Genomic DNA, 14986 nt, shown 5'->3' with positions numbered 1-14986 from the left:
GAGGAGGGGCTCCCTTCCCTGCAGTGTCGCCTCTCCCAGGGATTCCCAGATCCACGCTGTGGACTTCAACTCCCAGAATCCCCCGTGGCAATGGCTTTTGCTTGGGGATTGTGGGAGTTGTGGTCAGCAACATCAGGGGGGCCCTGCTCACCTGGCCGGGCCTGGCAGGTTGCCAGCAGGGCTCTCACTGGTTCTGCAGCCGGCCGGCCTCCTGGGCTCGGCTTCTCTGGGCTCGCATCTCCTCCATAGACCCTCTTTGCTGGTCCTGCCCACTCAAGCTGCTGCACAGATCAGGACCATGAGTGGGGAAGGCGCCCAGCAGTGGCGCTGGGGGCACATCTTGAGGAGGAAACAGGATGCTGGCAAAAGCCACCCCTAAACCCAAAGGAGGGGCTCCCCTTGCCTCCTGATTGCAGCTTCTAAAAAGAACATATGCAGAGCCCCCCCCCCGGATCCCCTTCCCCTCCTACCTCCCCTTCCGGGGTCTTCCTCTGCTTTGGTTTCCTCCCCCCCCCCGCCACTCCCCGCTTTGCCTGCCCTTTCCATTAAGGAGGGAAGAGTTGTCGGCTCAAGCCGTCTGAACTCCATCCTGGGGCTTCTGTCCCAAATTGCTGCCAGTTGGGTTTCCTTTTGATGTGATGTCCCACCTTCCCACTTTCAGGAAGCTGCAAGATGGCTGATCTAGGTGGAGGTGGGGGGGAGAAAATGGGGAATAAAGGCAAAGGGAAGAAGAGGAGAAGTGGCACTGGCCAGGTCAAAAGCAACCAAATACAAAGGCCCCAATCCTCAGGATTTGCTGAGCAATTAAGAAAACAACAGGCCACCTCAAAAATAAGAGTAATAAGACGCCATAAGACAATAAACGTACTGCCTTGAGTATGTAAGTAGAAAAGAGGTCTAGAAATCTGTTAAGTAAATACATAAATAAAACAAAAGATCTCAGCAGAGCAGGGCAGAAGCCTCAGGAAACAGAAGACTTTAATCTGCATGATGAAAAGCGGCCAGGAAGGGAGCCAGCCCTCTTTCTGGAGGCCATGAGTCCCACAGCCTGGGTGCAGCTGCTGAGAAAGCTCTCTCCCTTGTTCTGAGCTGGTCTAGCAAGGAGGCCATCTCTCTCCCCCCCCCCGCCGCCCCCCTCAGCTGCATCCTCCTCCAGCGTTGGTTTTTTTGTTTTGAAAAGCCATCTAAGCCAAAAGTGGCCGGCCAGTCTGGGCACTCTGGCCAATGCTTTGGGCGACGCTGGCTTCTGGTGCAGACGGAAGAGGGTGAGCTTTGGGATGGAAGCTGCAGGAGGCCCTGGGTGGGTGGCGGGGAGTCCTCTAGGACAGCAGCAGCCAGGACCTGGAGCCAGCCATGAGCTTGGGCTTTGGAGGCGCCTTCCTGGAAGCTGGCTGAAGCTAGAGAGCCTTACTCTCCTCCTGCAAGGTTGACGAGCACCTCCTGTTTCTTCATTCCTAGCCCTCCATCCCTTGGGGAACTGCAGGCCATGCAGGCCATCATCCCCATCACCACACCCCGCCATCCCGATTCCATGCAAGAGGTAGCTGTTGCCACCTCAAGGACTTTGCCCCGAAAAGCCCACACCTCTTTGTGGAGCAACGCCCTGCCAGTGAACAGCAACACATAATGGTGGTGGGTACACACACACACACACACACACACACACACACACACACACACACACACCTTGAAGATCCCCATAATTCAGAGTTTGAAGGAACTTTTCAGGAGTTGTTATCTCAGGATAACTCGATTGCATAAACAGGCTGTCTGCATTGCAGAAAGTGTGGGTTGCATAACAGTGTAGAAAATTTTGCACCTTGCAACCGGTGCTTGTTCAGTACTGGAGTCATTCTGTATTCTTTTTATAATACAAAGCACTAGACAAAAAAAGAGGAGGAGGAAAATGCATCCCTTGAGGTGGCAGGGTTACGCTGGTTTTCTTTTTGCCCCTTAAAATCTTGCCCTCAAGATGAAGCCGAGCTGGTCTGATTCCTTTCTCAGCAGCTCATGAGCATCCAGGCTGCAAAGGGTTATTTGCCTCCCACAATCTTGGCTTTCCTTCCTTATATGGAATGAGAGATTATGCAAAAGCCAGCTACCTAATTTAGGTTACCCCTGTGGAAAAAAGAGGAAAGAACAACCCGAAAATGGGAGACAGAGAGCTGTCATTTCTCTCTCCCTTTAGTTGCCCTGGCAACCATGGAGCCAAGAAAGGCACCTTTTTCAACCCCCCTCCCTATTCCAAAGTATATTTTTGGTGTCATAGAGGAAAGCAGTTATTTAAGACCCAACTTTATTTATTTATTTGCTGAAGAACTTAATGCAAAGGTGGGGGCAGACTACTACTGGTGGTTCTATGAGAGAGAATTCCTGGAGAGAAATCCTCTTAGAAGACTGTGCCAAGACCAAGGCTTCTTTTTTAAAAAGTTGGATGGGGGGGCAGTGAAAATGTGTTAGGCAGAGAAAAAGCAGGGGGGGGAGGAGGGAGGGAGAAAGACGCATACAAAAAAGAGGTTTGGAATGGAGCAGCAATGTTTGTATTTTTAAGAGCCCACTTAGCACTACTCGGCAAAGAAGGGGAAAAGAAAAACGCAGCCCTCGAGCTGGTGCATTTTTGAAGACCCTAAAATGAGAATACTCTTAGGAAAGTACACAGGATATAGGAAAGGAGGGTGCTAGGCAAAACCCACAACATACTGTGTGGACAGCCCTTTTCAGCTTCTAGTTCTGAGCTGCTTTTCATACAGTTCAGTGTCGTGTGTTTTTGATATCTCTGTGCAGCGCTGCTCTGCCCCCTGGACTCTGGGGCCGAAGCCCAGGGCCGCCACAGCCCCCGCCCCCCCCGCAGATCCTCTCTAGTCTGTCCTGGGTGGTTGGGTCGCCCAGCGGAGCATCATTCTGCTTAATTTGCAGGGGAGGGGGGGGCGCCCCATGGCCTTTCGGTCCAGGCTCCCAAACAACCGAGGGGCACCTCTGAACATGAGGGGGGGGGGGAGGAGATCAAAGAGGCTCCTTGGGCGGCGGGGGGGGGGGCTATGATTCCTCTAGGCCAGTTTTGTGAAAGAAAACAAAAGGAGAAGCGCGAGGGAGGCGAGCGGGAAGACGGGCCGGCAGAACGAGGGAAGGAGCAGCGAGCCCGCCTGCCCTGCCCGAGCGAAGCGAGATGCGGCTCTGCTCCAATTCGGATCTGCTGCTGCTGCGCCTGAAGAGGCGGCGGGGCGGGGCGGGGCTGCCGGCTCCGAAGGCGCCTTCCTCCCGCTCATCTCCTAATTCGGCGCCGAGTCGCCTTGGCTGCTGCCTCCTCCCTCCTCCCCCTCCAGCCCCCCCGCCCCCCGCCTGCCTTCCCCACCGCGTCATCCGGGGCCAGTGACGTAGGGTTCCCCAAGCCCGGGGAGGGGAGGGAGGGGAGGGGGGCGGCGGCGGCGCTGCAGCCCGGCCCTCCATTGATCGGCTCCTCCTCGCCCCCCCCGCCGCGGCGCTTTCCTCAGCATGCCGGTGCCTATAAAAGCGGCCGGGCGGCCGGGGCTTCTCCACCAGATCCGCCGTCTGGGAGAGCGGCAGAGGGAGCGCAGCAGCAGGAGCGGAGACCCAGCAGCGCCCTTCGCCGCGGAGATGTACCGCTCCACCAAGGGGGCCTCCAAGGCTCGGCGGGACCAGATCAACGCGGAGATCCGGAACCTGAAGGACCTGCTGCCCATCCCCGAAGGCGACAAGCTGCGCCTCTCCTACCTGCACATCATGTCGCTGGCATGCCTCTACACCAGGAAGTCCGTCTTCTTCCCCAAAGGTAAGCGCGGCGGGGCGGCCAACAGGTCTCTCTCCCGGGTGCTGAAGTGCCCGCAGCCCCAGAGGCCGCTCTCCGTGGTGCTGAAGCGGCCGGGGAGACCCGGCGGGCGGGCGGGCGGGCAGGCAGGCAGGCAGGCGCGGGGCGGGAGAGGCTGGCTGCAGCCCGGCCGGCGGAGCTGCCCTGGGCCGGGGGGAGCGGGCGGCGGCGGCGAGGGCTTCTTCTTCCCAGCGGCGGCGCCTCTCACGGCCCGGCCCGCCTCGCCTCCCTCAACAGGTGCCGCCGCCTGGGAAGCGCTGGGAAGCCTGCTCTCCGGCCAGGACTTGGAGGACTTCGTGCAGACGCTGCCCGGCTTCCTGCTGGCATTCACCGGCGAAGGCAAACTCATCTACGTCTCCGAGAACGTGGCCGAGCACCTGGGGCACTCCATGGTAAGCAGGACGGGGCGGAGACCCTCCCCCTCCCCCTCCCCCTCCCTCCTCCGCCTTCGGGTGAAGAACTCTCCGAGCCAGTCCTCGGGCTGCCCTGAATGTGCACCGGCCGCTGGGGCGTCTCCAGGGCTGCCGCACTTGATGGTGGGAGGACTGACTGACTCCTCTGCCCTTCCTCCTCCTCCTCCTCCCCCCCCTCAGGTGGACCTGGTCGCCCAAGGAGACAGCATCTACGACATCATCGACCCCGTGGACCACTTCGTGATGAGGCACCAGCTGGCCCTGCCCTCTCCCGCAGACCCCCGTAGGTGTCCCTTCTTAGCCAGGGCTTGTGCTGTGACACGCTGGGGCAGGAGGAGGGAGTGTGGCGGCACGGGGGGGGGGAGGAGGGCCGGTGGACGTGGCATGTGCCAGCCTGGGGGGCTCAGGCGGGGCCCAGCAGGGCGTAGCAGCGTAAGGGGGGAGTCCTCAGGGCCTGGCCTGGGCAGCTCTCTCCAGCTGGCTGTAGAACATGGGCAGTAAGTGAGGGTGAGAGTCTCTTGGGGCATGGGCAGAGTGCCCTTCCCTTCGCCACGGAGTAAGCCGGCTCCTGCACACTGGGGCTTCTAGGTCAGAGGGCACAGTTTCTGGGAAGGCAGGTTTGAGCCTGGATCTGGGGCCTAGGCAAGGGGGATGGCTGGCTGAGACCACAGGAGGAGTGGGATGGTTCGCTGCGGCGGCTGCTGCTGCTCTGGAGGATTCTTCTTCGGGGCTCCCCTGACCTCTCCGTGCTCTCTCTTTCTCCCCACAGACCGGCTCTTCCGCTGCCGTTTCAATACTTCCAAGACGATCCGTCGGCAAAGTGCCGGCAATAAGCTGGTCCTGATCCGTGGGAGGTTCCACCAGCCCCCGCCGGGCTCCTACTGGGCCACCAAGCCCATCTTCATGGCCTTCTGCACTCCGCTGGACCCCAAGCCCAGGGCCAGCCCGAACTCCTTCTTCTTGTCCTCCTTTGAGAGTCACCACACCAAGGACCTGGCCATTGTGGACATCGCTGACAGGTGAGAAGGTGCCCTTCCGCTGAGGGGGCCTGGTGGGGCTGGCTGGGGCCGAAGGGGCTCCCAGTGGGGAGAGCCCGGGGGCTGGTGCTTGTCTCCCCGGGAGGGCAGCCCGTCCTTAGCAGAAGCTGGCCGGGGTGGGGCCAGCCCAACCACACCGGCCCCCAATCCTGACCCCTCTCTTGTGTGCTTGGCTCTTCCCTAGTGTGGTCTTCCACTTGGGATTTGAGAAAACGGAGCTGTTCTGCAAATCGTGGTATAGCCTGATCCACCCGGAAGATCTCGGCCACGCTTCAGCCCAGCACTGCCGGCTGCGTAAGTGTCTGTGCTCCCGTCCTCTGGCGGCCTTGGCCACATCGGCCCGTTTAGGAAGCGCTGCGTCTGGGGCTGGCTCCAGGGAACTCACCTTCTCTGCTGTGCTTCTTCCTCCAGTGGGCGACACGAGTGAGACGCAGGCCGAGATGGTCATCCGCCTACAGACCAAAGGTGGCCTGAGCTGGATTTGGGTCTATTCCCTGCTCCGGGTGGAGAATGCTGAGGTGCCCATCGCTGGCCACAACTATATCATCAGGTAGGTCCCCAGAAGCTCCGCCCTGGCTGGGCGGCTGGGCCACGGACCGGTTCCCGGGAGCGTAGCGAGGGGCAGAAGTTCAGGGCTTGGCCTCCCCCCTGCCCTGTTCTCACTGGAGGCCTGTTGCAACTCTGCAAGGTGTCGCCAGTGCTGAGAGCATCAGGCTGGGCCGTGACTTTGGATCAGCAGTGACGCTGCTTCCTCCTATTCCTCGATGGGGGCCGGGGGGGTCAGGTCTGCCGGGATCCCATGCTGCCAGGGATGACCGGGGGTGCGGGGGCTGTCATCCCCCGTGAGCTTGAGAGGGAGTCCAGAGCAGCCGTCCGAGGGTGGGAATGGTCAGCTCACCCTGTGGCCAGAAACCGGAGCAGGCCTGACCTCCATGCCCTCCCAGGGGCCTCTCGGGAAGTCTGAATGGCCACCCGGTTCCCTTTTTCATCCAAATCCATAGAACTTACCCCAGAGCCAACGGGGGGGGGGGGGGAATAGCATGTCCAAAGATTCAGGGCTGTAAGTGGGAGGCTGGAAAAGAGGGCAGGCTGGCCGGGGAAGGCTCATTTACTTTTCTGTGAAACCTTCTGGTTTTGTAAACAACAAGGGCCCCTGCCTGCAAGGAACTTACAGTCCGAAGTCTGGCCGTGGGGAGAGTGCTGGGAAGGTGCAAGTGGGCTGGTGGGATGACCAGTGAGTGCCCCCGGAGGCTGCTAACCCCACTCTCCCTCTTCCCTTGGCAGTGACTCTGAAGCCGGCTGCCTCAAGCAGCAGCTGTCTGCGGAAGAGACCCAAGTGGCCACCTATGTCCTCGGAAGCTCCCCGCCCTTCCTGGAAGGCTTCCTTTCTCCAGGACAGCTCTCCAGCCCCGACCAAGTCTTCTCGCCCCTGGTGGGCACCCCGGCCAGCAGCGCTGCGGCCCCCGCCTTTGACTTTGGGGCCACTGCCGCTCTGGACTGCCCCTCGGGGTTCGCAGAGACCTCTGCTGCCGGCCTGCCCCCGGAGGTGATGGCAGAGCCCGGAAATATCTCCTCCATGGAGGAGGCGCCCGGCTCCAGCCTCGGCCTCCTTGGCAAGGGCCCGGCCTTCAGCTACGTCGTCTTCCCGACCAGCTACGAGCCGCCTGTGCGGAGGGACCCCCCGGACGGCTCTTCCAGAGACTTGGTCTGCACGCCTCCCTACACGCCCCACCAGGGCTCTGCCTTCCTCTTCGGAGCCCAGGAGGCCCACGCTCTGAGCACCGTCCCCAGAGCTTCGCCCCCCGTGGCGGTGGCAGCCAGTGCCCCTTCCTCGGCCTCCGCCTCGGCCACCGCCACTGTCCCCAGCGCCGCCACCACCACCACCAGCACCACCACCACGACTTCCGAGTTGTTCTACGCTCAGGAACAATGCAGTGCTCTCTATGAGAAGTTACCGCCTACCCCGGACAGCCCTGGTAATGGGGACTGTACCGTCATGACCTTGCCCGAGATCAGAGGTCCCCTCTATATCGACGTGCCCATGGTGCCCGAGGGGATCCTGACGCCAGAGGCCTCGCCCATCAAGCAGACCTTCTTCAGATATTCTGAAAGAGAGAAGAGCGAGATTGAGCGGCTGGCCCAGCAGATCAGCTGCCTGGCCGAGGCCTTCAGCTCCGTGGCCTCCAGAGAGCTGGCCGAGGGCAGCCAGGCCTCCCTCGGCGGCTCTGGGCCGGTCGCCGTGCCGGACGTGTGCTTGGACTTCCAGCCCCCCAGGAAGTGGAGGAAGATGGATTTCTCCCTGCTGGCCTGCCCAGAGGAAGGGCTCCTGGGAAAGGATGCTCTCGAGACCCTTCTCCAAGACCTGTCCAGCTCTCTCTTCGAGAAGGGGGGCGCAGGTATGAGGTGCCCTCGCCACCAGTTCTGCGGTGGGAATGTCAGTAGTCCACTCCACTTGGACGCCGAAGATAGCAGCCAAGCGGCCTTGGCTCCCTCCCCCCACATGGACCTGCCTCCAGAAGAGCGATGCTTTTTGGAAGAACTGGCCTCCTGTGAAACAGCCTTTGAGACACGTGCCTCAAACTCTCCCTGTGATGGGTTAGATGAGTTGTATCAACTCCAGAGTCACATGCAAGACGGCTTCCATGAAGGTGAGCATGGCCATTGGGCTGGACAGGAGGCTGGTCCTCATGGAGGAAGGAAGGGAGTGGGCGGGGGGGGAATGGTGCAGTCCTGGGCTCAGTCTCATAACCCAAAGCCACAGGTGGGCTGTAGAAAGGGAGGGGTCTCGGCATTCTCCATATTTTAGCTCTTCTGCAACCCCCACTGCAGAATTCTGTACTGGGTGCAGAATTCCCCACCTGGGGGATTCTCTCTGCTTATAGTTCTGGTTTTTAAAAGTGTATTTCTGGCTCTCCAGGGTTGTGTGAGTGTGTCTAAAAGTGCACGCAGAAGGTTCCAGGTCCACTCACCCAGCGTCTCTTTGCTTTGTCTCTCTTCCTCCTCCAGATGGAAGCGAAAGTGACCCTTCGTTCTGAAATAAGTCCGTGACTTACTCCTCCAAGTATGGCATATTGTCATATCCCAAGGACCTTCTCCTCCTCTTCCTCCTCCTCCTCCCGAAACTGCTGGGACGCGCTCAAAGGATCAACCGAGAGGATGTGTCTGTGCAGCATCCCGGCATGCGGGTTTTAGGAGAAGGACTTTTGTTGTTGTTGTTTTATACAAAAAAGAAAAATAACAAAAGCAGAAATATTTTTTATCTTAATTCCGAGACATCGAAGTGAGGGTAGCTGATCAGAGCTAAGGGAAGGACCATTGTAAGTGGACTTACACATGTTACTGTATTCACTCGTAGTGAGTAAACTTGTACGTAATTTACTAAGCTGGCTGGGGCGGGGCCTTGCGCCAGGCTGCTCCCAGGCGCCAGTCAACGCTGAGTTGGAGCGGAGCCCCTGTGGGGCCGCCTGGGGCCGTGGGGGGGGGAGTCCCTTCCCTCGCAGCCTGTGTCGTCCCCCCCACCGCCCCCCGGCAGAGAACAGAATGACTAGGTGGTAATTGAACCTACTCCAGTAAGGGCCCATGGCTGGCAATGCGACATCCCTCTCCTCTCTCTCCTCTCTCGTGCTGCCCTCCTCTCCTCCCCTGCATGGCTGTTCCCAAAGGAGTCCTAAAACCCAACCTTCAGCTCACCCAGATCCGATGGGGAGAGTGGTGGTCTCTTTATCTCTCTCTTTATTTCTGTATTTCTCCTGCCCTGGGGGGCTCTTTTTGTTTCTCAGAACCGCCCAGGGAGACTTTGCCATCTCTCCCCCGTGGCTGGCCACCTGTGTCCCCCTCCGTCTTATCCACTTTCTGAGCCGGGATGCGTCCCGGAACTGACGAGAGAGATCTTGCAGGCACTGGGTGGCTGTTTCGGAGAACTGAGGAGTCTGTGGACGCAGTGCCCAGGGAGGAACGGAGGTTACCGGCCTTCAGGCTAGGCTGCAAAGCCACAAGGAAGGCTGGCTCTTTGCTGGCCTTCCTTTCTTCCTGAGCCTCAGGGCCAACAGGTGGGGAAGGGCAGAGCCCCTGCTTTGCACACAGGTGGTCTCGGGCTGAATCCCTGACAGCATCTCCAGGTAGGGCTGGGAAAGAACCCTGCCTGAGGTCCCGGAGAGCTGCTGCCAGTCAGTGCAGAGCGAGATGGGCCAAGGGTCTGACTCAGTAGGAGGCAGCTTCATACCTAGAGCAGCATGTTGCTGCTTGATGGAATAGGCGACGCTTAGCTGGTCCAAAGGATCCCTTGTGGATGGCGGTGCCTTTGAAGACTGCAGCTGAGCTCCTCTTCAGTCCAGTCACTACAGATCTCTCTGTCATCTCCAGCCTCCCTAGCTTTTTCTCAGTGGCTTTCTGCAGATTTCTAAACCACGAGATTTATACACAACAGGTTTGCTTATAACCTGATTTCATTCCTTCTGGTCAAACCAAAGCATGTCCTGCTGCAGCAGGACCTGCAATGTCCCCGATCACAGTGTGAGCTCCTTGGGATGACTTCTTGGAAGCCCAGACTTCCCCAAACCATCCTGCAAGGAGCCACAGCCGTGGTGGTGCCAGGGGGCGGGATGGAAGAGGGATGCGTGTAGATATAAACACTGATTGATGGCTCTCTAGATCACCATTTTTGAAACCCATGATTTTGTAAGGGACCTTGTGAAACTCTCCACAATTCTGCCCCACCCGTTGTGGGTCAGCCAGTGGAGATCTGTGCTGCTGCTTCCTCCTCCTCCTCCTCCTCCTCCTCCTCCCCCCCTTTTCCTTGTGGCTTGTTCAAAAACCAAATCCTCGAAATGGGTGCCATCCCCTCCCTCTGAGCGGGGGTGCGGGTGGTGCTGCCGTGGCTCACCGTAGAATTCTCTACGATCAAGTAAGGGGATTGAATCCTCTGAAACTGTTATGAATTTGCACATTGTCAAAATGTGGAATGTTGTAAAACAACTCTAATGTACATTTGTAGAAACAGACCAAAAAAGGAAGACTGGGTGTGCTTTTTTCTTTTAAAAAAGACAACTACCGACGTGTCTGCTTTTGGAGCTCTGTGACGTCATGTGCTGTGAATTCTTGGCCTATATTGGGTCTTGATGTGAACACTTTGGAATACAATTTTAAAATAAAAATGGAGAAAAGATGAAAGTGGGAGTTTGGTTTTCTGTTTTTTAAATGGTGGGGGCACAAACAACAGCCGGTCCCATTACCGAAAATCTCAGAATGGAGGAAAGGAGATGAAGGAGACCTTTCATGAGGGTTAGTGCCAGACCATGCAACCAGTTGACAGTTTGTAAAACCAGGGAGTGAGAAGAGACAGCAGACCGTGAAGAACGGAAGAGGCAAAGGAACCAGGGCGCCTCGCCAGCAGCCCGGACAATTCGGTGGATTTGGGGTGACCCTGCTTTATTTATTTAACATATTGGTAGATAGCCCAGAACGTCTGTCTCTAGGTGGTTTACAATAAAACATGGCGTTGCTGGCTCCCCTCCTCCTTTGAGTGGCAAGGGGTTCCAGGGGCAGTGGTGTTGCTAGGGTGAGGTGCTGAGGGTGGCAGAGCCTTGGAAACGGATGGCAGTTGGGTAAGATCTGTTTTATGCAGGTAGATCCTCCTCGGTAGAGGCCCCCCTGCAATGTGGGGGCAGCAGATATACTGTCTCAACACCAGAGCAAATCTGCCCCTCCCGGGCATGTCCCTTGCTTTTTCCCTCCCTCCCTCCTTCCCTTGTCTTTCTCTAGCTGCCTGATTGTTGTTGTGTAAGCTCCTTGGGGCAGGGCCCTGTTCCCAGAAGAGAGCCTTTGGGCACCTCCTCTTCCTTTCGTAAGTGCTGCCGAGTGGGAGGTTGCTTTATGGCCCCCATGGCTGTGACCAACTCCCCCCCGCCCCTCCCCTCCCCGCCCCCACGTGGTCAGCTCTGGGATGTCCAGTGGAGCCTCCCCAACCCTTGAGGGCTAGTCCCATTTTGGCCCAGGGCAAGGCTGGGTTGGGGGCTTGAGAGGCTCGTCCTCCTCCGTGGCCAGTGTGCAAGAGACTCGCAGGTGAGGCCACGTCCCTCTGCCCTGACTGGGGCACCCTGGTGGTTTTGGGGAGGGTCTCTGTGGGAGGGAGGGAGGAGGGAGGGAGCCCTCCTGGGCCCGGCCTCCTCCTGGGGCAGTTTCCTCTTGTGCACCACCTGGAGGCTGTGGAGACGCTCCTGGGGAGGGGAGGGCTCCTCCGTGCCCCTCTTGCTGGGCAAGAGCTCTGTGTTGTCGGGAAGCTGGCCCGTGCTTGGACTCCACAGCAGAAGGGATTGCAGCAAAGGGAGAGCAGCAGCAGCAGCAGCGCTTGGGGTCTGTGCAGCCAGCCCGCCTGGCCAGGGGGAAGGGGCCACCCCCCCCCGCAGCCCCCATGGCCTGCCCTGGGCTGCCATCTAGCGGAGGAGCTCGGGCAGAACAGGGAGGAAAGTGCCAGAGACTCGGGTGTTCAGCAGCCGCCGCCGCTGAGGAGCTTGAGGAGGCTCTCGTAGCTCAGGAAGGTGACGGCGTTGACGGGGAAGGCCCGGAGGCTGTTCAGGGAGAGCCCCTTCAGCAGCACCAGGGGCCCCTCCCGCCGGGCGCTGGTGAGGATGCAGTCCAGGACCCCTCGGTATCTCGCCCCCGGCGGCTGCAGCCCGTCCATCTGCAAGCGGGCCTTCACCACGTCCAGCGGGGTCGCCAGGGCCCAGGAGACCGTCCCGGCACATCCGCCGGCCAGGAGAACCGAGCCTGGGCCTGGGCACGGGGGGGGGGGGGGGAGCAGAGAGCGGAGAGTCAGGGGGGGGGGGCTCTTGCGAGGCGGGGGGGGCCCTTCCCGAGCCAGGAGGCGGAGGAGGCAGGGCTGGACCTTGCAGCCCCTGCGGGATGGGGGGGGGAGACACAGTGCCTGGCTCGGGGGGGGGGTAGCTTAGCCACCTTGCTTAAGAAGGGGGGGGAGGAGGGGAGCATGCTTGCCCTGCCTCTGTCAGCCTTGTGGGGAAGGAGGGCGCTCTCTGGCCAGGCCCCCCCGCCCCCCCTGGCCCCCCCCCCGGCCCCTCACCTGGCTGCCGCCCCTCTGGAGTCAGGGCCCTGCAGAGTCCCGTGTAGGCCAGGAAGTAGACAGCGGTGGTGGGCGTGTCGCGCAGCACCAGGGCCCAGGCCCCACGGAAGAGGCCCCGGGCCCCCTCTTCCCGCAGGATGCTGGCCGCACAGTGCACCGGGCCCCTGTACCGGGGCTGGGCCGCCCCTGGAGGGGCCCCGCGGCTGCACCGGTGGTGGGTCTGGTTCTGCAGCCGGACTTTGATGAGGTCCACGGGGGCCAGGGCCACGGCCTGCAGCGGCACAGAGAGCAGCGGGTGGAGGGCTCAGTGGGGGGGGGCTCCGTCCCGGGCAGGACCCTCAGGCTCCCCCCCCTCAGGCTGGCGTCCCAGGGGGGGTCTGGCTCCTGCACACCCCCCTCTGAGCCCAGCCGGCCCGGCTCCCCCCCCCCCCGCTCACCTGCACCAGGCCCGAGAAGCAGCCGGCCCCCAAGACGTGAGCCGCGCTGGGGGGGTTGGCGCTCCGGTCCCGGTGGTGGGTGTGGCTGAGGAAGAGCAGGGCGTGGCTGTAGGCCCCAAACATGAGGGAGTTGGCCACGGCCACGCTCAGCAGCGGGAAGCTCATCCCCTTGAAGAACCCAAAGACCTGCAGCCATGGGGTGGGGGGGGAGGAGGAGACAAGGAGATGGTCTGCTGGGGGGGTCATGGCTGGGGAAGACCGGCCTTTGCACAGAGAGCCCGCCCCGAGTGGCCCCCTTGCCAGGAGACCTGCCCCACTGGGCATCCCCCCAAAGCCGGCTGCGGCCCCTGCAGATGCCAGGGTGGGGCTCCATGGGGCAGGACCCCTGCTTTGCATGCAGAAGCCCCCGAAACCCCAGAGAGAGCCGTTTCCTCCCACGCCCCCCCCCCCACTGGGCTCTCATTCAGATTGCCCAGGGCCAACTCAGCTCCCCAGGCAAAGCTGCCCCAGCCCCCCCCCCCGCACGGGGAAAAGCCCCCACCGGGCAGGCGGCTGCCCTCCCCCCTCCCCCCTCCCTCCCCGGCGCCTCCTGAGGGGCCACCCCCTCCCAGCAAGCCCCCCTGGTTGGCGGCCAGCTGGGTCCCAGCAGCACAAACCGTCTCGTTGCGGTAGGTCCTGAGCAGGCAGTCCGGGATGCTTCGGTAGCCAGCCTGGGTCTGCAGCCGCACCTGGAGCAGAGCGAGAGGAAGCCCCCTCAGGGCCAGGGGGCAGCACGGGCAGCGCCCCCCCGCCCCCCCACCAACACTGCCCTCCCTCCCCCAAGCTCGGCACGGCCCCAGAGACCCCTGCAGGCCGCCCCACCACTGGAGCCTCTTGCAGGCTGGGCCCCCCCCCAGAGCCTGGCCCAGAGTGTGTGTGTGTGTGTGTGTGTGTGTGTGTGTGTGTGTGTGTCCAGCAGGTCTAGCAAGAGATGGGCCCAACGCAGCCTGCCCCGGAGCGGGTGGGGGGCGCGCAGGCAGCCCCATTTCGGCCAACAGCTCCCCCCCCGCCAGCCCCCCCGAGCATCCCCAGCCCTGTGGAAATCACCTTCACCGTGTCGATGGGGTGCCCCAGCACCAGCCCCGCTGCCCCTGTGCCAAAGAAAAGGGGGCATGAGCAGGCTTGCTTGAGGGGCCTGGTGGCTTCCAGCCTCCGCTGCCCCCCACCCCCACCGGCTGCCCCATGGGAGGAACAGCAGCAGCAGCAGCAGCATCTGGGGAGTCAGTCGTGCCAAGAACACCGCCTGGCAGGTTCAAAGTGCCGAAGAGGCAGCCGGGCCAGGTTTTGTGGCCGGCTCTTTACTCAGGGGAGGGGGCTGCATCGGGTCCCCCCACCCCTCTGCCACCATGCTCCCAGTCCGGAGCTCCTGAGCATGGAGCCGCTGTGGAGCCCCCGGCCCCGCCCCATGGCACCCCCTGAATTCAGAAGAGCCCCCGCCCACAGCACCCTGACCGCTGGCTTGGCCCAAGGAAGGAAGGAAGGAAGGGCCCGGGGGGGGGAGTGCCTGGCTGGCAGAAGAGGGTCAGCCCCCCCCCCACCCATCTGGCTCAGGACTCCCTGCACTGACTGGCAGCCGCTCTCGGGGGCTCCTGCCCCACCCCACCCCACACGGAGACTGCCCCCAGCCTTACCCGAAAGCCACCCTGCAGCAAACTCGGCACTGGACATGGCGTCCCCCGGGCTGGGGAGGGGAGAGCTCTGCTCCTGCGAGGAGAAGGCCCCACATAAGCCCCGAAATCTTTAACCGGCCCCTGAGCCCGCTCTGCTTCTCCCCCCCCCCATCAACCAGGCGAGGCAGCCTGCAGGACTCGTGCTTAGGAGGGCTTCATGGCTGCCTGGCCCTGGGAATCCGGCGGGGTGCCCCCTCCCCTGCAGCCCAGACACCCCCCACCCCACCCACCCCCCTTGGGTGAGGCCCTGCTGCTGCTGCAGGCTGGCAGGAAGAGCCCCCCCTTGGGAGGGAGCCCCCCTGAATGAGCACACACCGGTGGGGAGCTGGAAGAGGAATCCCGCCCAGGCTCAAAACGCCAGCCTCTGCTGCTCCCTTGAGACACGCTGCTCCCCCCCCCCCCAGCCCCACCTGTCTCCTGGGAGCCTCTGTGGTCCTGGGGAGCCTGGCAGGCAGTGCCTGGGGCTGGGGCTGGGGGTGGCTGCTGCCC

At 61.4% G+C, this 14986-nt stretch overlaps 2 protein-coding genes across 2 annotated transcripts; one reads left to right on the top strand and one right to left on the bottom strand.

Annotated features, from left to right (window-relative positions):
* The first annotated feature begins 3553 nt into the window (after window positions 1-3553).
* Window positions 3554-10445, top strand: NPAS4 (neuronal PAS domain protein 4). Its single transcript, XM_053277230.1, has 8 exons — window positions 3554-3790; window positions 4064-4218; window positions 4420-4522; window positions 5009-5258; window positions 5461-5570; window positions 5688-5826; window positions 6561-7924; window positions 8283-10445. Exons 1-8 carry the CDS (start codon window positions 3616-3618, stop codon window positions 8309-8311), a joined length of 2325 nt encoding a protein of 774 aa, XP_053133205.1. The 5' UTR covers window positions 3554-3615; the 3' UTR covers window positions 8312-10445.
* Window positions 10446-11201: 756 nt separating this feature from the next.
* On the bottom strand, window positions 11202-14495 carry SLC25A45 (solute carrier family 25 member 45). Its single transcript, XM_053278648.1, has 6 exons — window positions 14459-14495; window positions 13875-13918; window positions 13445-13516; window positions 12789-12974; window positions 12352-12622; window positions 11202-12047 (listed from the first exon to the last, which is right to left on the bottom strand). The coding sequence occupies exons 1-6, from the start codon at window positions 14493-14495 to the stop codon at window positions 11761-11763; spliced, it is 897 nt and encodes a 298-aa protein (XP_053134623.1). The 3' UTR covers window positions 11202-11760.
* Between the last annotated feature and the right edge of the window lie 491 nt (window positions 14496-14986).

The sequence above is a fragment of the Hemicordylus capensis genome, chromosome 14 (assembly GCF_027244095.1).
Source record: "Hemicordylus capensis ecotype Gifberg chromosome 14, rHemCap1.1.pri, whole genome shotgun sequence".
Lineage (NCBI taxonomy): Eukaryota > Metazoa > Chordata > Lepidosauria > Squamata > Cordylidae > Hemicordylus > Hemicordylus capensis.
This window is presented reverse-complemented; position numbering and strand designations above follow the sequence as displayed.

Bases quoted from the DNA above. Each gene is read 5' to 3' on its own strand.
- NPAS4 (XM_053277230.1), top strand. From the start codon at position 3,616: ATGTACCGCTCCACCAAGGGGGCCTCCAAGGCTCGGCGGGACCAGATC. The intron at 5,259-5,460 runs GTGAGAAGGTGC...GCTCTTCCCTAG, and splicing joins ATTGTGGACATCGCTGACAG to TGTGGTCTTCCACTTGGGAT. The intron at 7,925-8,282 runs GTGAGCATGGCC...TTCCTCCTCCAG, and splicing joins GCAAGACGGCTTCCATGAAG to ATGGAAGCGAAAGTGACCCT.
- SLC25A45 (XM_053278648.1), bottom strand. From the start codon at position 14,495: ATGTCCAGTGCCGAGTTTGCTGCAGGGTGGCTTTCGG. The intron at 13,517-13,874 runs GTGATTTCCACA...GCTCTGCTCCAG, and splicing joins ACCCCATCGACACGGTGAAG to GTGCGGCTGCAGACCCAGGC. The intron at 12,048-12,351 runs GTGAGGGGCCGG...CCCCGTGCCCAG, and splicing joins TCCAGAGGGGCGGCAGCCAG to GCCCAGGCTCGGTTCTCCTG.